This window comes from Quercus robur, chromosome 1 (assembly GCF_932294415.1).
Source record: "Quercus robur chromosome 1, dhQueRobu3.1, whole genome shotgun sequence".
NCBI lineage: Eukaryota > Viridiplantae > Streptophyta > Magnoliopsida > Fagales > Fagaceae > Quercus > Quercus robur.
Genome location: NC_065534.1, coordinates 21,505,211 through 21,527,533, shown reverse-complemented (window position 1 = coordinate 21,527,533; position 22,323 = coordinate 21,505,211). Strand labels below are relative to the sequence as shown.

General features: G+C 35.3%; 3 protein-coding genes across 4 annotated transcripts; 1 reads left to right on the top strand and 2 right to left on the bottom strand.

Annotated features, from left to right (window-relative positions):
* The first annotated feature begins 407 nt into the window (after positions 1-407).
* LOC126732373 (disease resistance protein RPV1-like) lies at positions 408-2,616 on the top strand. The gene is made up of 3 exons (XM_050435214.1): positions 408-983; positions 1,134-1,409; positions 1,978-2,616. The coding sequence occupies exons 1-3, from the start codon at positions 408-410 to the stop codon at positions 2,614-2,616; spliced, it is 1,491 nt and encodes a 496-aa protein (XP_050291171.1).
* A 3,227-nt stretch (positions 2,617-5,843) lies between these two features.
* LOC126725346 (F-box protein FBW2-like) lies at positions 5,844-8,057 on the bottom strand. Its single transcript, XM_050430016.1, has 2 exons — positions 7,544-8,057; positions 5,844-6,634 (listed from the first exon to the last, which is right to left on the bottom strand). The coding sequence occupies exons 1-2, from the start codon at positions 7,915-7,917 to the stop codon at positions 6,109-6,111; spliced, it is 900 nt and encodes a 299-aa protein (XP_050285973.1). The 5' UTR covers positions 7,918-8,057; the 3' UTR covers positions 5,844-6,108.
* Positions 8,058-9,662: 1,605 nt separating this feature from the next.
* Positions 9,663-14,024, bottom strand: LOC126725331 (zeaxanthin epoxidase, chloroplastic). Of its 2 annotated transcripts, none has more exons than XM_050429997.1 (5): positions 13,674-14,024; positions 12,953-13,017; positions 12,806-12,866; positions 12,153-12,302; positions 9,663-9,872 (listed from the first exon to the last, which is right to left on the bottom strand). In XM_050429997.1, the coding sequence occupies exons 1-5, from the start codon at positions 13,942-13,944 to the stop codon at positions 9,748-9,750; spliced, it is 672 nt and encodes a 223-aa protein (XP_050285954.1). In that variant the 5' UTR covers positions 13,945-14,024; the 3' UTR covers positions 9,663-9,747. The 2 variants fall into 2 exon arrangements, with proteins under 2 accessions (XP_050285954.1, XP_050285961.1); XM_050430004.1 differs by having other exon boundaries at positions 12,153-12,299; positions 13,674-14,022.
* Positions 14,025-22,323: the final 8,299 nt, after the last annotated feature.

Genomic DNA, 22,323 nt, shown 5'->3' with positions numbered 1-22,323 from the left:
AACTAAAATCACATTTAGCTATAGGGTTGAATGATGTTCAAATTATAGGGATGAGAGGGATGAGAGGAATGGGTAAGACAACTCTAGCTAGAGTTGTTTATGATATGATTTCCGATCAATTTAAAGCTTGTAGCCTTATTGCTAATGTTAGGGAAGTTTCTAAAAAATGTGGTTTACTTCCATTACAATAATCGCTATTAAATGAGCTTCTGGTGGAAGGAGATATGAATATCCATGGTATTGATAATGGAGTTCTCATGATCAAGAATAGGTTATGTCATGAAAGAATTCTTCTTATTCTTGATGATGTGAATGAATTAGACCAATTGAAGAAGTTAGCTGGAGAGCGTGATTAGTTTAGGCCAGGTAGTAGAGTTATCATAACAATAAGAGATGAGCATTTGCTAATGACACATAAAGTAGATGGAATATATGAGGCTAAAGGATTGAATTATGATGAAGCTCTTCATCTTTTTAGTTTGAAAGCCTTTCGTAAGGACTATCCTCCCAAACTTTACCTTAATGTATCCAAGCATTTTGTACAATATGCAAATGGTCTTCCTTTAGCCATTAAGGTTTTGGGTTCCTTTTTGTTTAATAGAAGTATTGATGAATGGAAAATTGCATTTGATAGGCTTAAAGAATTTTCTGAAAGAAAAATTCTTGATGTACTCCAAATAAGTTTTGATGGACTACATGAAACAGAGAAGGAAATATTCCTACATATTGCATGTTTCTTTAATCAAGAGGAGCAGGATCATGTGATAGAAATACTAGATTGTCTTGATCTTTACCCTAAAATTGGATTAAGGGTTCTTATTGATAAATCTCTTATAAAAGTACATAGCAATCAATTATGGATGCATGATTTACTACAAGAAATGGGGTGGGACATAGTTCGTCAAAAGTGTCGTAAGGAGCTTTGGAAGCGTAGTAGACTATGGTTGTGTAAGGACATTGACAAGGTGCTAACAAGTAATTCGGTAAGACATTATTCAAACAACTTAGACGTTATTCAAACAACTTAGAGCATATAGGGTATTATATTATTCAATTGAGAATAAACTTTAAATTAGAGTAGTTTAGTGATTATACATTCTTCAATTTACTAATTCCTTTTTCTAGATTATTAGGGAACAAAAGCAATTCAAGGCATAGTCCTAAAGTTGCCAAAACCAAACGAGACACATTGGAACCCTAAAGCCTTTTCAAAGATGCATCATCTTGAATTGCTCATAATTCATTATGTTCACCTTCTGCATGAGCCTAAACATCTTTCTAATGGATTAAGATATCTTGATTGGAGTGAATATCCTTCAACATCTTTACCTTCAAGTTTCCAACCGAATGTGCTCGTTGGACTTCGCATGTGCTATAGCAATATTGAAAGACTTTGGAAAGGAACACAGGTAGGATTATGACTTAAGTACATTTACATAACTTTGATTTTAAGTTTCAATAAACTATAAGGTTTGTAGAAGCTAATTGTTTTACTTTCTTCTTTTTCTCCTCTCTCTCTCTCTCTCTCTCTTGCTCATTTAACAGCCTTTTGACAAGTTGAAATTCATCCAATTGAGCAACTCCCTAAAACTGATTGATACACCTGACCTTACTAAATTCCCAAATATAGAGAAATTGGTTGTCGAAGGTTGTATAAATTTACAAGAAATTCACCCAACAACCGGAGTTCATAAAAGGCTTACTATTTTGAATCTAAAAGGCTACAAAAATCTTAGTAGTCTTCCAAGCAAGCTTGAAATGGAGTCTCTTAAGATTCTTATTATTTCTAGTTACTCAAAAGTAAATGATATTCCAGAATTCATGGAAAATATGAAATGTTTAACAGAGCTTTACTTGGATGGCACTGCAATTACAAAACTACCCACATCAATTAAAAATTTATGTGGCCTAGGTTCATTGAATTTAAGAGGATGTAAAAATCTTTTGTGTCTTCCTGTTACTCTTTTTAATATGAAGTCACTTAAAGATCTTAATCTTTCTGAATGCTCAAAGCTTGATAGACTGCCAGAGAACTTAGGGAATGCGAAAAGTTTGGAGAAGCTTGATATGGGTGGCACTGCAATTACAAAACTACCCTCATCAATTGTGAATTTGAGCAACCTTGCTTCATTGAATTTAAAAGATTGTAAAAATCTTGTGTGTCTTACTAGAACCATATGTAATATGAAGTCTCTTAAAGATCTCAATCTTTCTGGATGCTCAAAACTTGACAAGCTACTTGAGAACCTGGAAAATGCCAAAGTTTTGGAAGATCATAATACATGTGGCACTACTAATACAAAATCAATTCAACATTTTACTGGCCTTCATTCACTGAATTTAAGAGATTGCAAAAATCTTGTGTGTCTTTCTAGCACTATTTTTAATATGAAGTCACTTAAAGATCTTGATCTTTATGGATGCTCAAAACTTAAAAATTTGCTAGAGAACTTGGGGAATGCTGAAGGACTATTGAAGCTTGATGCAGGTGGAACTACTATACAAGAGTTGCCTTCTTCAATTGTTCTCTTAAAAATCTTTAAGTCTTTTCTTTTTGTGGATGTAAAGGGTCATCATCATCTAAATCATGGTATGAGCGCTTCACTTTTTATTTAATGCCAAGAAGTCCAAATCCTATAGATTTGTAATTGCCTTCCTTATCCAATTTTTGTTCTTTCATTGATCTAAATCTAAGTCACTGTAATCTTGATGTGATTCCTAATGATATTGGCTGCTTACTCTCTCTTGAATACTTAGATCTCAGTGGAAATAAATTCGTTGGTCTTTCGAAAAGCATCATTCAACTATCTAATTTGAAATATATGTGCTTGGAGAATTGCAGAAACCTTCAATCATTGCCAAAGGTTCCATTAAATATTGATGATATTTTGGCTGATAATTGTACCTCACTAGAAACGTTACCAGATCAACTAAAACCAAATGATTCCTTTGAGCCATCTCTCTTTATTCTCAATTGTTTCAAATTGGCTGACAATCAAAGTTGCATTGACATATTATTGGCAGTGATAAAGAAGTACCTACAGGTCTCTCTCTCTCTCTATCTCTCTCTCTCTCTCAATTCTAAAATCTAAACATCATGCTTTGTATCTTGTAGGGAATCTCTTATCAAGATTGATATTATAGATATGAACTCGCCATTCCCGGAAGTGAAATACCAAAATGGTTTAGCCATCAAAGTACGGGGACTGAAGTGAGTATACAAGAGCCTTCTTATTTACTACATAATAAGTGGATGGGAATTGCTATTTGTGTTGTATTTTCTCGGCATCATCCTCGTGACCAATTCGATGACAATGAATGTACACTTGTTTGTCGTTTGATAGCCAATGGATATCAAGACCGAAAAAGCATTTGGGTTTCATATAAATATGGTAGAGTTTTATCAGATCACCTTTGGTTGCTCTATTTGTTCCCCCAATACTGTGGTGACCGTTGAATAGACAAATTAAGAAAATTTGATGCAAATGGATTTTAACTGCTTGGCATTAGAATTGAAACAATGGATTCAGACTTGAAGCTCAAGAAATGTGGGGTTCCTTGGGTATACAAGCAAGATATTGAAGATCTCAACCCAACCATGGCTTATTAAGGTTTTGGGTGTTCTCCATTATGATTTTGAAAATTCAACTGTGGTAATGAAAGGCACCAAAATTAAGTGAAGTTGTGATGACTCTGAGTATGATGGGGCTAGTACTATTGTAGAAGGAAACTCTAACGATGTATCACACTCAAAATGGTTTGAAATTCTTGGACAATTTGTACCTAGAAGGCTAATAAAACTTCTATCATTCTTCCTATTTCAAGTCTCGTTGGTTGCTCTCTCAAAAAAGAAAAAAAAATTGCTACTGTATTTTTTTTTTTTTCCCCTTTTCTCTTGTATGTGTCTATATATATATATATATATATATATATATATATATATATTATTCGGACTTCAAAATAGTATTTAGCTGGCTATGTTTTAGCTTCACCTACTCTACTAGCATTTTACAATGGGCAAAGTTTGGGTCTACTACTAGACCCTCACGATGGTGATATATGTCAACTTTTAACCATTTATCATCATTTTTACAGGTCAGTATATCGGAGCATTGTACTCAAGTCAAGTATTTTTGTAGCCTACTCCAACTTGCTCCAAATTTAAAATATAAAAAAATAAAATCATAAGGTTCTTTGATTTTAGATTATGGACAAAACTTATGTACAATAGCTTATGTGCTGTTCCTTGATTTCCCTTTTAAGATTCTGTCACATAAAGACTTAACTAAAAAATACACTTACATCTCATAAGAAAAAAACCACATAGCAAAATCTTAAAATGGAAACTTAAGTAACAGCAATTAAGTACTGTACTTAAATCTTACCTTTAAATTATAATATAATAACGTATACTTTCATACAAATTCTCACCATTAATGATTATATATATATATATATATATATATATATATATAATCAACCATTTAAAAATCATAAACAATTAGCTTGCTGAGTATATTACTTTTTTTTTCCTTTTTTGTTTTTTGTTTTTTGTTTTTTTAATAAATTCAATAATTACAATGAAAAGGAGTTATGAACCTTGGATGATTTTGTTGGAAAAATCAGGAGATGTCAGTTTCTCTACAAAGCTCTTGGCTTGGTGGGTATATTAATGTATTGCAATGATTTTTTTTTTTTTTTTTTCTTTCTCTTGGTGGGTATATTAATGTATTGCAATGATTTTTTTTTTTTTTTTTTTTTTTGAGAAAGAGTATTACGATGAATATAATTGGAGTTACTCCAACAACAAATAATGAAATATGTGATTTTTTTTTTTGGATAGTGATTGGTGACAACAATACTTAAGGCTTATGTAATAAAATTTTACAATATCCTTATTCCTTAACATCACTAAAAGAACATTCTTCACATTATTTGATTTTTTTTTAATGATATAAAAGAATGTGTTACTAATTGGTTAAAAGCGGCCACCTGCTAGTATAGGAGTAGGCATAAATGCCAAGCTAGAAGCATCTTGCCTAGAAGTTTATTGCTACTTTTGACCCAATCATATTGGGTGATTAGGTATAACAAAAGAAGCCTCACCAATCACGGGAACCTCGACCACCTAGGACGTATCGGCAAACATCTATTAGGAGGCTTGGTCTGCACTAACCTGTTGGAATTTACCTTGAAATCTTCGAACACGAAATAATACGACGTGAGCATCACCTGGTTGGGATTCAAGCATCTGTATTGCTGCTTCAATCACTCCCTTCAATGTCGCATTAATTCGTTATTCAACTACCGTCAAGTTACAATAAATGCTACCCGACAGCTAACTTTGCTTGGTTCTCTCTTGATTTTTGAGGGACGAGAGGTCATCCCTCGCTCTTTTTTTTGAGAAAATACAATATACATACTATGCATGGTATATCACCTCTTCTTTTCTAGGAAATACCTAAAGGAGATGACAGTGGTATGGTGTTTAAGCACGGTTAGTAGAGCTAGAAATAGGAGAAGGAAAGGACCAACATGCCCTTGGAATAATCACTATAAATAGGGAAGGGTTTACAGAACCAAGGCACAAAAATTCAAAAAAAAAACTTACTCTGCTCAAACTTTTACTCCTTTGATCTAAGTTGATCCATGGATTTAATTAGTAGGCTTGTTCTTTACTAGTTTACTTTGTTTAAAGAGCTTTCCTTAGTTCCCCAAGGTTAGAAAGTTCATTGGAGGTTGGGGTTCACATTGTAACGAGATCATTAGATACAGAAAAAATATATATTAAGTAATCTGATGAAATGCCTAACAGAGCCATGTACGTCAACCTACTAGTTGAGTTTCAAAATTTTATCTTCACTTATCTCCTTCGGTTTCTTAGAGACCAAACAGAGAATTAATCTCACAAAAACAAAAAAAACACCAACTTCTGTTTAGGTCAAAGGTAATGAAAGAGTAGCGAGTAGCATTTTCCTTCGAGTCTATGCCATTTTCCATCAAGTAAGTGGCATCACTCCCTAATCTAGAAGCAGGGAAGAGTGAAAGTTTACTGGGTTACCTATCGTTATGTCAATATTACCACAAAGCCTGGCAGAAAAACACGAGCTAATCCATATCTGAGGAAGATTCTTCATCACTATCTGCTTCATCACTGTCATTTTCTGAGGAAGCCCCAATGTCAAAGTCATCATGCCAGGGGCTCTTAAACTCTTGAAGCTGCAAGCACCTATCCTCAAGATGGCCATCCAACTTTACACTCCAACACCCTTGGATGTCAAGATGGGTAAGGGCCTTGCACTTGGCAAAAATGGCCTCAATACCAACATCAGTGAAACGGCCATAACCAAGCTCGAGATGCTGAAGTCCTGGCATTGTGTCAGCTATGGTCAGTGCCTCACTAACTTCAGGCTTCACGTTGTAAGTAGGCACCAGTCCTGGTGGGGGCATATTTCTCCTCAAGTGAACCAAGGCCTTGCAGTTCTTTCCAAATGCTTCAAGCCCTTTGCATGTAATCTTCAAACAGTAGCTGATGTCAAGGACCGTCATGTTTGCAAGTGACACTGCATGCTTCTCTACCATATTGTCAGTGACCTCACTCATAGGAATCTTCAATACCTTAAGGAATCTGCCACTACGGCAAAAGAAAAACAGAGACGTCATCTTTAGGTGGTTAGTCAGGCTTAAGTCTCCATATTGTCCACTAAATTCATATTTCAGTCACAACCAATGTTTCCGTTTAGCAAAGACTGATGTGATTTTAATGTTAACTTGGTTTGATACATAACATGTAAAAAATTCAAACTTGATTTTTTTTAACTCAATCATGTCCTCCATTTGAAAGAAAGATTCACTCATTTTTGCATTCTATTGAGAACTTGTAAGTCCAATAACTTCAAAGACACAGTGTTCCTTAATAATAAAGGAAAATGAGAGAGGGAGTGCAGACCAGAGTATATAGAACCAAACTAAGAAATAGACAGTTTCTATCAAACCATCTAATTGTATATCTTCCGCTCAGCTTCTCACCTCTGTTATTCAAAACAATATAGGAAAACAGAAAATAAAATACTGAAAAGATCAAGCAAGACACAACTTCAGTTGAAGTAATCTCTCATTGTCTTTAATTTGCTCCCTGTTTTTTCAATTGATTAGTTACACATACCCAATGGTTTTTGAACTAACATCCTCAACATCACAGTGTTCTTACAAGGAAAGGAGGTGCTTGAGCTCAAACTCATTCCCTATTTGTTGTAATATTGAGACAATAAATTTTACAACTTTTTACACAAATGTTGATACGACATATTGTGATACAACGAAAATATTGTTGTACTAATCACCTGTCACCTCAAATAATTTTTTTTTTCTTCAAAAAGTTACGAACTTTGTTTGGTGTCTGTGTCATTCATTAAATCCTCACCACACTTTTTACAAAAAGACAATCAAATAATCTTAAAAGCATCAAACAATCAGAAGAATCTAAATAACTAATATAAAAAAGTGAAAGAACAGATTTTTAAGGTAGTTGTACGGTACGAACCAGTTGGCGATGAAAGCGAAACCGCGGTCGCCGAGCTTGAAGGCAGAGAGGCGGCGGACGGTGCCCTTGGTGCGACGGACGAGTTTACAGACGGCGGAGTCGATTTTGAAGACGGTGCGGTTGGTCTTGCGACACCATTGCTCGATGTCGATGTCAACCCAGCAATATGGTCCACAAAGGCATTGGGACCATGACTTGCAAACCAGTGATAACACTCCGATCCTCTGTTCAGCGGGGATACGTGTGAAGATGAGAGCCAGTATCTCCGGGTTCAGCCCCTCCCACATTGCCTTCTCATTCTCTGCTGCACCATTTTCGTCTTCCTTCTTCTCCTTCTTCTCGCTCAAGCACATCCTTTTGGGACTCATGGTCATGGTGCCTTTGTGTCTTCTTCACGCTACTACCATTGGAAGCAGAGTGGAGTGGAATACGGTGTTCTTTGGCTTGCAATCATTTGTGCACGCGCATTTATTGCCTATCTCCATGGGTCCCACACGCGTGGGAACACCCCCAACCACACTCAAATATAGGAGACCTACATTACAATGGAAGGAAGAGAGGTCTCTCATAAAATAATTATAATACGTTTGTTACTATAAGTGGAGGAGTTTGAAGATAATTTGAACATTGATTTTTCCTATAAAGTACATTAGGCAATGCAAGATATGAAACTTGAGAAATGTTAACCATCTTATAGTTATTGGTTTAAGAACTATTTTAAAAATATTTTATTGAAAAAAATGATAAAGTAATTAATTTTTAACTTTGGGCCTTATTTACTTAATTTTGTTAACATATAGCATTTGTTAATTTTCGATTGAAATTAAATGCAACTAGCTAAATTGAGTCAATTATCAAAAGTTTAGACATGGTTATTTAATTTTATTTCGAATACAATCTAAGTTCAAGTTAATAGCCAAATAAAATTATATGTTTAAACTTGATTCATTTTCTCATTGAATAAGCTCAAGCTTGTTCACAAATTACCTAATTTACTCTTCTTTTTGCATATATAGTAAAACCATAACTAAAATTTTTTGTCCCTTCACAAATCTATAATTTTTTACTATGAATTAATTGTTTATATTATTAATGAACTAACAATAATAATTTAACATCATATGAACCTATTTACAAACTTATACATTATAATTTCAACTCTATATAATTATATTTGTAGACAAGTATAAATATATAAAAATATAATATTATATATAGTTAAATCAAGTTTCATGCTCACATGTTTATTCATAAACACATTATTACGTTTGAGTTTGACTCATTCAACATTCGAGTTTTAACTTGAACTTAAGCTTGACTTATTTACTAAACAAATGAGAGTCCGTTTGGGCACAATTTATCTAACTTTTTGCTTTAAATACTGTAAATAAAAACTAAAAGCTAAACTTGATTTTTTACTGAAAGTGTTGTAGCAAAAAAGTAGAATAAGACCTACAATTAGCAAAAAAAAGACTTGATATTTGAGCAAAAATCATAGAATGAGACCTACAAATAATTTTAACCAAAAACATAATAGTTAGACCCGCAAATAAATCCAAAAGTGGTTGAACAATAATCTGTGGAAGCACAAAAAAAAGCTTCATTATTGCGAGACTTGTGTGAGACCCACAAATAGTCAGTAAACAAGCTTTTCAATGTGAGCTATGATCAAGCTATTTATGAAGAACTTGGTTCATCTATAGCCCTACCTATCTATGAGACAGCATTAATGATGGAAGGTATTCTCTTGAAAATTGCCTCTGATATTATGTTAAAAGTTCTCATAAAAAGTAATTATGCTTAATGTAATTTAATTGTGTTTGTTTTTAAGTTTATTAATGCATTCTTTTGCATTTGAATTAGACCAGGCTTGTGCGTTTGTGGTTTTCGATGTGAGGTTGGATTTTGTTGTTTCCAAATTTCCAATTGCCAGCAAAGTTTTGTGCCAGCAGTTTGGTTGATTGAGATCTGAGCTTGGGTTTTGAGTTACAAGAAGCTTCTGACCATTATTATAGGTTGGATTTTGCCCGGTTATAACAGGGAGGAGTAATGAAAGTAAAGAGAGAGTGAAAAAAAAAAAAAAAAAAAAAAAAAAAAAAAAAAAAAAAAAAAAAAAAAATTGAAGAACAAATTTCCAAGAAGAAATTGAATTTATTCATTCATTAACTCTTTATTTTACAATCATATGATTCATATCCTCTATTTCAACTTGTTTCACTATTCCCAGTTGGGCTATCAGTCTCTACTTTATCTTCAGATTCTTCTGCTTTGGTTGCAGCTTCCACATTTTCAAGCTTGGTAGCACGAAACATTGCCAAATGAATATCCCCTAGCAATAAAAGTGATCCAAAGTTTAGCTTTAAGATGGAACTTCTGAAGCTCAAGATATAAACAATGCTATGATCTTTGCGTTCAACAATGCAACATGGATACTTGGTTAGAGTTGAATCTCTATGTTAAAGAAATTGAGAAGATTAATTATTTTTTCTTGATACTTCTTCAAAACAATATTTCCATAAGCATTATATAAAACCTCTTCTCTTTGTTTTTTGGGCAACTCGTTTTGAACATTACCTGTGTTCATATGAAATATAAAACAAAGATTGATTCTACATATGGGATGTGAAAAACGACTAGTTTTAACCTTGTAGACAAGTAAAGGAAAGTATGGTATATCATCCATTTTATGGTTGGAATAAACAATGTACTAACTTTCCTAGGAGAATAAGATTTTGAATCTCTATAAGTTAGATCAAGTTCAGGGAAAAAGGCAAAAGACATTCAAAACTGAAAGTTTATGTTTTAAGTTATGTGTAAGTATCAAATTTTATTACTTGAATGGCACAAATGGCAATTACTTCAAGCATTTGTTGGTGCCTGCCCCGCAAAATGACCAGCTCTATGGCCAGCTCTTAATTAGATATATAAACTACTTAAAGTAGCAGTGAAGTTTGGGTGCTAAAGATGGTGAATCAAAAGGGATAAAATCAGACTTAAAAATAACAGAATACTCAACAAATTTTCATTATCACAATCACACAACACAAGTTATATCTAGTATAGTCATTTGATACAAGTACGCACACTCAACTCATATAGACCTTGACAAGAAAACGAATTACAGTTTCAAGTCATATAAAGCAAATTCGATTATGCAATATCATAAATCTATCATGCTTTTCATTCCATCAACATGAGAGTTTTAGGATTTATTGGTGTGCTTCTATCATCAAAGAAAAAAGTCAAACCCTTTGTGCCATGAACTGAATCAGCATCTTTGTAGGGTTCTGGCTAGTATTGATTTAGGCTTAAGCACAATTTTATTCTTCTCAATTCAAATTTATTAAGTTGAAGTTATACTTGGGAGATATATGGGCAATGTGTCAATCATGCACCCCATTCCAACAGAATGTAGTGTTGTTTCAGTATGTGGAAGTTTTAATTTGATTTTCTAGCCCCTTCGTCTTTTCCATGGGAATTTAGAACCTGCCATAGCATCTACATATGAGTATCATATTTTTTCTATTGCTTATCACTAACCTGTGATTAAACTTCCAACAAAGGTTCTAAATTTGAAACCAAGAATAGAAAAACTGGTTTGATTGAATTTGACCAACTGTGGGAAATTGTACTAATTCAAGAGAATTTATCCTGCAGAGCAATAACCCTCATGTTCCTTGAGACTTAGAGCTTTGCTATTCCTGCAATATTTCTGTTTGAACTACAATTACATGGTGGGAGACCATCTCACTCACTGTGGATACTACATAATTGAAGATGATTACAAAGTGAGTGGCACCTTTAGGACCACCTTGGATCGAAGTCAATGTTCAAAAAATAATTTATACAAAGCTCAAGAAACCCAGTGTTTTTTATACAGGATTGAACAAGATCTCACTATTTTATCTGAGAGGAATTGCACTACTTACACAATCATCATGTCTGCTAAACAAACTGCTCAAATTAGGAGATACCTTGAGACTTCAAATGTCAGATTATTTGGTGGGGTACTAATAGCAAAATAAAGTTGGTTGCCATAAGAATGAAAAATGAAAACTTGCAATAATATTTCATTGCCATTTAAAGTGGCTGTTATCAATCATTAAACATAAAGATTCAGATTTAGAATAGAAGGACAAGATTTATTCTCCCACATTGTGAAAAATGTTTTGGCATTTTTTAGTTAATTGATCATTCTAGAGAAGGATAACTTTTGATTTTCTTTGCTGACGTTAATCTGATACTATTAAGTCCAGATTGTATTTATAAAGGGCGTGTTTATTCAATCAAATTCTTTTTGAGGAGTATCAAACAGATCGTAGCTTTCATGGACTTGAGTTGAAGAATTGAATTCATTATAGAAGGGTGTGTTTAGTTCATCAAATTCATTTTACACTAACAGGACGCAATAGGAATGAAAACAACATATATGTCATCAATTAAATAACACCAAAAACATGTCCATACAGCAGGTAATGAGGTTGACTAAATTTCAGGTTTAAAAATTAAAAATTGTAGCTCATGAATGCAGCAAAACAGACTAAGTGAATAAGTTTCCCAGAAAAAAAGATAAGAATTAAGTAATTAGGATAAGTTAACTGAATGGTACCGAATATAATATAATTTCCAGGTAATACAGTGGCAGGAACTCCAGGTCTCAGCCGCTTGTCATCAATGAATGTACCATTGGTGCTATCCAAATCTGTGACCAAGAGATTTCCATCTTTCTTCTGAATGCGGGCATGAAGACCAGATACTGCTAGAACTCAATTTTTAGCTTCAGTTTATGAGTAATATGATAACTGTCTGTCTGTTGGAATCCAAACATAAAGGTTTCCTGATGACAGATAATACTCTAAAAAAATACTAATAAAACAACATAAATAAACAATAATTTGATTAAATATTTTTTTTTAAAGTAAATGGCTTTAATTAAAATTAAATTTTGTTTATAAATCAGCTAGACTAACAAATTCATCTTCAGAAAAGATCCAAAGATTTAATTCAGTGGTGATAGTTGGTGCAAAAATCAGGTTCAGAATTTTTGCAATCCACAGTGCACTCCATGAGGGGTATATATCACATATGAAAATTAGGATTAGAAACCTTGGAAAGCCCATTAGGAAATTTTAAGTCGAAACATTATACCATAAATCTTTGGGACTTTATGAAAATAGTTGGAATAACTGGATTGAAATCACAATGAAACTTGTATGACTGTAGTGCATGACATAGCATCAGAAGGGATTTAGGTAGAAATACCTGTCGCAATAGGAATCACGATATTGGCTTTCTCAGGAACTCGGCCAACTGTGACCTCATTCTAGATAAAGTTTAAACAAACATGTCATCTTATTGCATGGTTAAGTTCTACACAGAATCATTATAACAGATGCTAAGACTTCTTACAGAAACAATTTCAAATGCATCTGGCATTTTGACCTTCGAACCTATGTGTCTTGAATCTCCATCACCTACCACATAGCAAATATGTAGATGATTTGTTAAATCTTAAATAAGAATGCTTCATTAATGAAATATAAAAGGAGTTAATCTGATTGCAACCTTAGCCAAATAATCGTTAGATTATTTAGTAAAGGGTATCAATCAAAACAGCACAGAAGTTCCTCTATGTAATTTTTTGAATAAAGCACAAATGTGAGTCCTGTGGACCTTGAAGTGGCCCTTGAAGAAAAGAAACCGAATAGTGCCATTAAGCCACAAGGCTCTTGGCAAGAATAAGGGAGCAGTTTCTATGGGTACGTGAAGCATTAAAACTCAGCACAAGGTGAAACATATTTCTACATTTCTATTAGATATTGAATTGCAGGAGAGTATCAATAAGTCCCGTAGAACTATTAGAAGAAGTCATTTAGTTTCAAGGTCCAAATTTACATCACCAAGCATGTCATCAAAAGAAGTTCACTACTTTTTTTCTGATCCCATATGAGTCACTGGTTTACTTATATTGACAAAGCATATGATACAGGATATATGGGTTTAAGAGAATCACAAATTTAGATCACAAAAATGGTCAACTAAAGTTCACAGTGGAGTGCTCTACATTATAATGTTATCTTTATATTTCTACTTTCTACCATATACCAATATAGAAAGAGAGCTCACTAACCAACAGGTTCAAGAAGCCATCTTTCTGCCACATCTGTTGGAGGGCTCTCAGCCTCAGAAGCATTTATGGCTCCAACATTCCTCAGTTGTCTTGTTTTGATTCCAACACCTTTTAACTGTGTGAGAAAGCTCTTAGAGGACTGCAAGGTGACTGAACTGAAACCAACATAAGAAGCTTTAGAATGAAAGAATGGAAGTGATGCAGGTGAAGAAAAGTTTATTGAAGGCTTTGGAAGCTTGGCATAGGAAAGAGACTGAGCTGTTACTGCCATTTGTGCAGTGTTGGTTGTTCAGTCTGTGGCACCTAAAACTAGGTGTTTGTTCATATGGGTTGCTTTGGATATTGGTGGTGGAGTATGTGGCAGCCATTTATTGCTCTGAAAGGGCTTTGGTTTGGATAACAAAAACTACTGTGTCCGACTTGAGAGTACTTTTTGTGTGATTGGGATGGCAAAATATTTAGACGCTGTTAGATGTGATTAAATATATATTTTTAGTTTTTAAAAAATATTAAATATATTTTTACAAATGTTTTTAGCCATACGTATTTTTAAAAAATTTGAAAACAATTATTTAATCACATGTACCTAACTAGCCTTTAGTTTAGTATCGACTTTTTCAATTTTTTTTTTAGAAGTATTTATTATGCACAAGTGTTATGCAACTAAAAACGAGGATTCAAGTTGAATCATTCTAACCTATAATTTTTGTAAGTACATACAAATGTGTAATAAGTTTTAGTCTTTTTAAAAACAAAATTTATAAAGAAATGCGTTAATCCTGTTGAGTTACAAATTTTTTTATAGAAAAATAGAATTTTAACTAGAAAGAGTTTTATCCCCTCAAAAAAAAAAAAAAAAAACTAGAAAGAGTTTTAAAATTCTGGGTAAATTATAGAATTTTTTAAAATTTAATTTCAACTTTTTTTAAAAGATTACAAAAGAGTTCTGTGGGGCCTGAGAATTCGTGACCCAAGCCCGCTCTACATCAGGGCCCAAGGCCTAAGCCGAGGAGACCTATTGCTGAGAACGCATAGTGAAAGCCCCAAAAAAGGCCCAAGGGCCCAGCCTAAGGAAGAACTCCTCCTCGGACAGGCCAGGCCGAGGAGAAAGGGGACGGTCAGCCATCAGAAAGTGACGCGTCAGACCACTCCACGAAAGAGGATAAGTATTAAGAAAGAAAAGGACAAAAAAAAGCATGAAAATATCTAAGAAAAAGCTGCTGCCAATGCATTAAGTGTTCTGCAACTAACTGAACCCTGCTTTCCAGCCTTTACAACCACTCCCAACGACTTTAGGGAGGGGCTGATGGGACAAGTATCAGCATCATAAATCTAAATCTACACGTGGACCCTAAAGAGGGGGAGGAATACGAGTATAAAAGGAAACTAAAGCCAAAGAAGGGAGGGGGCAGAAAAAGAAGGGAATAATGGGAAGAACTTGATGCTCCTCAGACTGAGTCCGAGGAGTCAAACCCTTCAGGCTACATCGTTGTAGGGCTTGGATGTTCAGGTCAAACCCACTTCTACATGAGCCCCCCTCCCTAAAATCAGGACCAGACCGTTGCCCAGCGATCAAAGGCAAGCCTTTTAAGCCCACTCTCTACAAATTATATTGTGAGGGATCTTTTATGTATGAGCCCAACATTATTCTTGGGCCGTTAAATAATCGTGTCCTTACAATTGGCGCCGTCTGTGGGAAGGCTTCCGCGTTGGCGCCAGTGGCGGTGGAGTCAAGTCTCTGTCAAGCAAAGGTCTGCAAGAGCTCCATCATTTCCAGCAACACGCTGTTGTTATTCCGACATAAATTTCCGCTAGGGGCTATGCCTCGCAGTGTCAATGGCACGGGCAGCTCTAGGGGCTTCCAACATCAAGCTAACGCCTCCCATCTTGGTCGAAGGGCTAACCCTCGAAAAATAAATAAATACAAAAAAAAAAAAAAAAAAAAAACTACTTAAAATTATAAGTTTTGGACAGAACCAAGGCCTTGCATGGTCCTCGGACTCAAGCCTATGGGGAAACCAAGTACAAAGAAAAATCACAAGTTTTGGACAGAACCAAGGCCTTGCATGGTCCTCGGACTCAAGCCTATGGGGAAACCAAGTACTCAAAAGAAAAATCACAAGTTTTGGACAGAAAGGCCTTGCATGGTCCTCGGACTCAAGCCTATGGGGAAACCAAGTACAAAGAAAAATCACAAGTTTTGGACAGAACCAAGGCCTTGTATGGTCCTCGGACTCAAGCCTATGGGGAAACCAAGTACTCAAAAGAAAAACTACAAGTTTTGGACAGAACCAAGGCCTTGCATGGTCCTCGGACTCAAGCCTATGGGGAAACCAAGTACACAGAAAAAACTACAAGTTTTGGACAGAACCAAGGCCTTGCATGGTCCTCGGACTCAAGCCTATGGGGAAACCAAGTACTCAAAAGAAAAAACTACAAGTTTTGGACAGAACCAAGGCCTTGCATGGTCCTTGGACTCAAGCCTACGGGGAAACCAAGTACACAGAAAAAACTACAAGTTTTGGACAGAACCAAGGCCTTGCATGGTCCTCGGACTCAAGCCTATGGGGAAACCAAGTACTCAAAAGAAAAATTACAAGTTTTGGACAGAACCAAGGCCTTGCATGGTCCTCGGACTCAAGCCTATGGAGAAACCAAGTACACAAAAAAACTACAAGTTTTGGACAGGGGAAACCAAGTACTTAGAAGAGACAATACGGGGATTGGACACAACCTGGACGTTATATGACCCTTAGAATCTACCCCGCGAAAGAGTTCCCCATTGATAAGTGGGCTAATCCCAAGGCTGCATGGATTCCCCAGCCTACCCTCGGATCCTCGGTACCAGAGGAATTAGTGCGACTGCAATATAGTGTCATACGTTGTCAGAACGAAGTTAGAGTCCCTTACTGCTCGGTTACCCCCTCGAATGAATTATTTAGAGTTTATCGTTCTCGGAAGGTCTCCTCGCACGTATTACGGAATATTCAGCTATTATCTCGGTTAGTTTCCTGAATTTAATTTACTGTGAATTATCGTTATTATGCCTGGTAATGTCGGTAAATTAGAATTAGTCGGATTATGTTTCAAGGTTTCCTGCTCTAAGTTTCATTGAAGAAAAACACACATGGAGCACACCCATTCACAAAGTAGTTGTTGCAAAAAAGAAAAATATTCAAAACAAGTAAATAAATTCCTCTTTTATTAAGACAAAGAAATAGTACAGCGTACAATGAAAAGCTGGAATAAGCTTATATTAAAGCTAACTACATAATCGAAAAGAAAGATACTAGAGAATAAAGAGAAAGTCGAGGAAGTAGTACAAAGGAGAGGTTGGTTGCTGTTTCAAGACGTTCAAGGAAAACCATTCCTCAACACTTTTACATGCTTATAACTCAGGCAGCAAAAGAGCCCGACTTCGGGTCGGCACCTTTGAAGAAAAGGTGCAGGGAACCGGAAGTTGATGAGCCTCCACAGAACCACGCCTGCGGTATCGCAGACGGTGCTGATGGCGGAAAATCTTTCTTCTGACACACCAGAAATCTGGTGTGACCAGAACCTGCTTCAGATTTTGACTGAAAGAGGGGGGGGGTACCGTCCCCACCATATCCAAGCGGGAGGACACCTTAAATCTGTGCCTCCCCTGCCCAGACCACATCACCTTAAGTCTTGGAAGGGTTCGGTGCCTCTACGGGGGGTGAAGTTCCTCCACCTCCACCCAAGCCTCAGACATGTTGCACTAAGGGGAGACGACACTAGAGGTGGGAACTAGTTATGGATAAAGGGTTTGTGACTCTGAAGAAAGCCAAAGGGTTTGTATGCAAGGAGAATAACCTCCTATCCTACTTATATAAAGGGTAGGGAGGTGGCATTTAATTCGTGCAGCTTTCCAAGGAGCGTTACGGACAAGGCAGGTCTGGGCTCAATTTCCCACGCCATCCGCAACTGTAGGATCTGAAGATCCTCGAGAAGGCGTGCTTCGATTGTTGAAACGTCAAGGGACTCCACGTGAGTGAAAAAATGAAGGAACGACTCCTGACTGGGCACGTCTCCCATGTAAATGTAAAAACATAAGTATTAGTGGAGTACATAAATTTGAACGAGCCATGATGTGGGCCCAACGTCACCAAAACCCTACTCCCCAACTAAAAAGTCGGGCAGTAGGATTTTGAGGGGCTATTGTGGGGCCTGAGAATTCGTGGCCCAAGCCCGCTCTACATTAGGGCCCAAGGCCTAAGCCGAGGAGACCTGTTGCCGAGAACACATAGTGAAAGCCCCAAAAAAGGCCCAAGGGCCCAACCCAAGGAAGAACTCCTCCTCGGACAGGCCAGGCCGAGGAGAAAGGGGACGGTCAGCCATCAGAAAGTGACGCATCGGACCACTCCACGAAAGAGGATAAGTATTAAGAAAGAAAATGACAAAAAGAAGCATGAAAATATCTAAGAAAAAGCTGCTGCCAATGCATTAAGTGTTCTGCAACTAACTGAACCCTGCTTTCCAGCCTTTACAACCACTCCCAACGACTTTAGGGAGGGGCTGATGGGACAAGTATCAACACCATAAATCTAAATCTACAGTGGATCCTAAAGAGGGGGAGGAATACGAGTATAAAAGGAAACTAAAGCCAAAGAAGGGAGGGGGCGGAAAAAGAGGGGAAGAATGGGAAGAACTTGATGCTCCTCAGACTGAGTCCGAGGAGTCAAACCCTTCAGGCTACATCGTTGTAGGGCTTGGATGTTCAGGTCAAACCCACTTCTGCATGAGCCCCCCCCCCCCCTAAAATCAGGACCAGACCGTTGCCCAGCGATCAAAGGCAAGCCTTTTAAGCCCACTCTCTACAAATCATATTGTGAGGGATCTTTTATGTATGAGCCCAACGTTATTCTTGGACCGTTAAATAATCGTGTCCTTACAAGTTCAATAAATTTTTTTTTTTTTTTTTTAGATGAGAATTTTATAGAATTTAAGAACATTTTTATGTGAAGTTATAAGACAATCTTATTTTTCCGCAAAAAGAATTATAGAGTATAGAGCTTCTATTTTTTTGGGTTAAAATATCTTGTTGTCTTTAAGTTTGTATTGATTTTTGTTTTTTAATTTAAAATTTTCATTTTTTGTCCCTAAAATTTGTAGAATTTCATTAGTTTAAAGATAAAAAAAAATGTACAATTATTTTTTTTAATAATTTAGGGATAAAATGTTTAAATGGCTTCTATTGCTACGCAACAATAGAGCAAGATAGCATTTTGCACCTACACGGCTACACCTTTGAATTTGAGGGTAAAAAGCTTGCTTGTTATACGGGATCCAACGCATCCATGATCCAACAAAGCGAAACAGCTTTCCATTCTTTTCAGCGACATCCTTTCCCTTTGGCAGCAAGTGGAGTGCCACAATCCCATTCATCAATCATCATTTTTTATCTACATAAGCCAAAACCCATAGCACTAGAGACGTCTCTAAAGATATAAGGCAAAACATTTTCAATGGTTTATAGACAAAAACCAAACATTTTCTAGTTTAAAAACCAAAAAAAAATTAAAAAAAAAATATCATATACATTTTAAGAATTAAAAAAAAAAAAAATTTAAGGAAAAAAGGCACTTAACTTTTTTTTTTTTTTATAATAAAGAAAAGTGTCTGATTGCAAAAAAAAGAAAAAAAGAAAAAAAAAAAAGAGGCTTTATATTTAAACGACTTAAAACTAAAAATTTGAAATTTGGACTAAATCTGAAACTTGGCACTTAACCTTTTTTTTATAATAAAGAAAAGGTTTTTTTTTTTTTTTTTTTTTTGAGAAACAAAGGCTTTATATTTAAACAACTTAAAACTAAAAATTTGAAATTTGGACTAAATATGAAACTTTCAAACATTGCTTTTAAAAAAATTTACTGTAAGGACCAGATTTGAGTCATGAGCCCAAAAGATGGATAGACTTAGGCCCAAAAAGCCCAAAACAATAAATTTGTAGAGAGTGGATTGGAAAACTGAGCTAAAATGAGTTGGACAACAAATACAATGGGCTAAAATGAAAAGAACCGGAAGATAAATTGATTTAATCTAAAGAAAAATCGTCATCGACACAATCTGAGGAGATGAATCCTTATATATATCTTACGAGTTGATTACAAAATTGATTTCTGATTACTACAGTATTTTTCTCTTGATTTCTCGATCCTCTCCTTTTAGGATCTTCACTCTAATTTATACTATTTCTTCTTTCTCATCTTTACCCTACACGTGGACAGTAGATTGCTTATGTTGATCCTTGTCCCATCAGCACCTTCCTAAAGTCCTTGGGGGTAGCTGTAAGGCTGAAGAACACTGTTCAGAGATCACTTCCCCATTAATGCGGTCAGAGAATTAGCTACAAAGCATTCAATGCGATAGTAGCAGCTTTTTTTTTAGATATTTTTGAACTCTCATCCCTCTTGTACGTTTACGATGCAAGTCCTCATCAGTGGAACTTTTTAGAAGGTCACCTTGAATGGTATGATATACTTTTGATTTATAATCTGTTCATCCGAGGGGACATTCCTCCTTGGCATGCCTTCCATACTTTTCATTTGTTACCTACCCATGGGGCTCTGAGCTTAACACCCTCACTACTGTTTATTCATACTCGGACCAACCAACGTCCTCGACCAAGGCCTAAGACCCAATATATAATTTTGGGCCCTTGCCCCTACAATTACCTTTTTAAAAACCTTTTTTTTTTAAGAAAAAGCTTTTTAAATACCTTTAAAACATTATAAATGGTAATTTTCCAAATATTTAAAGTAGTAGTATATTGCAAAAACTTCACCGCTAAAATTCTTTTTCCTACCAAACTTTCAGCCCTATTTAAAATAAAAATAAAAATAAAATATTCCCAACAATAGATTAGGGGCTAACACGTGGCAAGAAAAAGAGAGATTTTGATTCAATGTGGGCAACTTTCCTTACTACTGTTTATTCATCAGCGGACCAACCAACGTCCTCAACCAAAGTCTAAGGCCCAATATATAATTTTGGGCCCTTGCCCCTACAATTACCTTTTTAAAAACCTTGTTTTTAAGAAAAAGCTTTTTAAATACCTTTAAAACATTATAAATGGTAATTTTCCAAATATTTAAAGTAGTAGTATATTGCAAAAGCTTCGCCGCTAAAATTCTTTTTCCTACCAAACTTTCAACCCTATTTATAAAAATAAAAAAATTCCCGGCAATAGATTAGGGGCTAAAACGTGGCAAAAAAAAAGAGAGATTCTAATTTAGTGTGGACAACTTTCCTCATTACTGTTTATTCATCCTTGGACTAATCAACGTCCTCGACCAAGGCCTAAAGTCCAATATATATTTTTAGGCCCTTGCCCCTACAATTACCTTTTTAAAAACCTTGTTTTTAAGAAAAAGCTTTTTAAATACCTTTAAAACATTATAAATGGTAATTTTCCAAATATTTAAAGTAGTAGTATATTGCAAAAGCTTCACCGCTAAAATTCTTTTTCTTACCAAACTTTCAACCCTATTTTAAAAATTAAAAAAAAAAATCCCGACAATAGATTAGGGGCTAACACATGGCAAGAAAAAGAGAGATTATGATTCAATGTGGGCAACTTCCCTCACTACTGTTTATTCATCCTCAGATCAACCAACATCCTTGACCAAGGCCTAAGGCCCAATATATAATTTTGGGCCCTTGTCCCTATAATTACCTTTTTAAAAGCCTTGTTTTTAAGAAAAAACTTTTTAAATACCTTTAAAATATTATAAATGGTAATTTTCCAAATATTTAAAGTAGTAGTATATTGCAAAAGCTTCACCGCTAAAATTCTTTTTCCTACCAAACTTTCAGCCCTATTTAAAATAAAAATAAAAATAAAAAATATTCCTGACAATAGATTAGGGGCTAACACGTGACAAGAAAAAGAGAGATTTTGATTCAGTGTGGGCAACTTCCTTCACTACTGTTTATTCATCATCGGACCAACCAATGTCCTCGACCAAGGCCTAAAGCCCAATATATAATTTTGGGCCCTTGCTCCTACAATTACCTTTTTAAAAACCTTGTTCTTAAGAAAAAGCTTTTTAAATACCTTTAAAACATTATAAATGGTAATTTTCCAAATATTTAAAGTAGTAATATATTGCAAAAGCTTCACCGCTAAAATTCTTTTTCTTACCAAACTTTCAGCCCTATTTAAAATTAAAAAAAAAAAAAATTCCCGGCAATAGATTAAGGGCTAACACGTGGCAAGAAAAAGAGAGATTCTGATTTAGTGAGGGCAACTTCCCTCACTACTGTTTATTCATCCTCGGACCAACCAACATCCTCGACCAAGGCCTAAGGCCCAATATATAATTTTGGGCCCTTATCCCTACAATTACCTTTTTAAAAACCTTGTTTTGAAGAAAAATCTTTTTAAATACCTTTAAAACATTATAAATGGTAATTTTCCAAATATTTAAAGTAGTAGTATATTGTAAAAGCTTCATCGCTAAAATTCTTTTTCCTACCAAACTTTCAGCACTATTTAAAAATAAAAATAAAAATAAAAAATCCCGACTATAGATTAGGGGCTAACATGTGGCAAGAAAAAGAGAGATTCTGATTTAATGTGGGCAACTTCCCTCACTACTATTTATACATCCTCAAACCAACCAACGTC

Coding starts and splice junctions, on each gene's coding strand:
- LOC126732373 (XM_050435214.1), top strand. CDS start 408: ATGACACATAAAGTAGATGGAATATATGAGGCTAAAGGATTGAATTAT. Junction 984..1,133: donor AGGTGCTAACAAGTAATTCG/GTAAGACATTAT, acceptor CTAGATTATTAG/GGAACAAAAGCAATTCAAGG. Junction 1,410..1,977: donor GACTTTGGAAAGGAACACAG/GTAGGATTATGA, acceptor TTTAATATGAAG/TCACTTAAAGATCTTAATCT.
- LOC126725331 (XM_050429997.1), bottom strand. CDS start 13,944: ATGGCAGTAACAGCTCAGTCTCTTTCCTATGCCAAGCTTCCAAAGCCT. Junction 13,018..13,673: donor ATGGCTTCTTGAACCTGTTG/GTTAGTGAGCTC, acceptor GCTATGTGGTAG/GTGATGGAGATTCAAGACAC. Junction 9,873..12,152: donor TGGAAATTATATTATATTCG/GTACCATTCAGT, acceptor TTTTATTGCTAG/GGGATATTCATTTGGCAATG.
- LOC126725346 (XM_050430016.1), bottom strand. CDS start 7,917: ATGACCATGAGTCCCAAAAGGATGTGCTTGAGCGAGAAGAAGGAGAAG. Junction 6,635..7,543: donor TTCGCTTTCATCGCCAACTG/GTTCGTACCGTA, acceptor CTTTTGCCGTAG/TGGCAGATTCCTTAAGGTAT.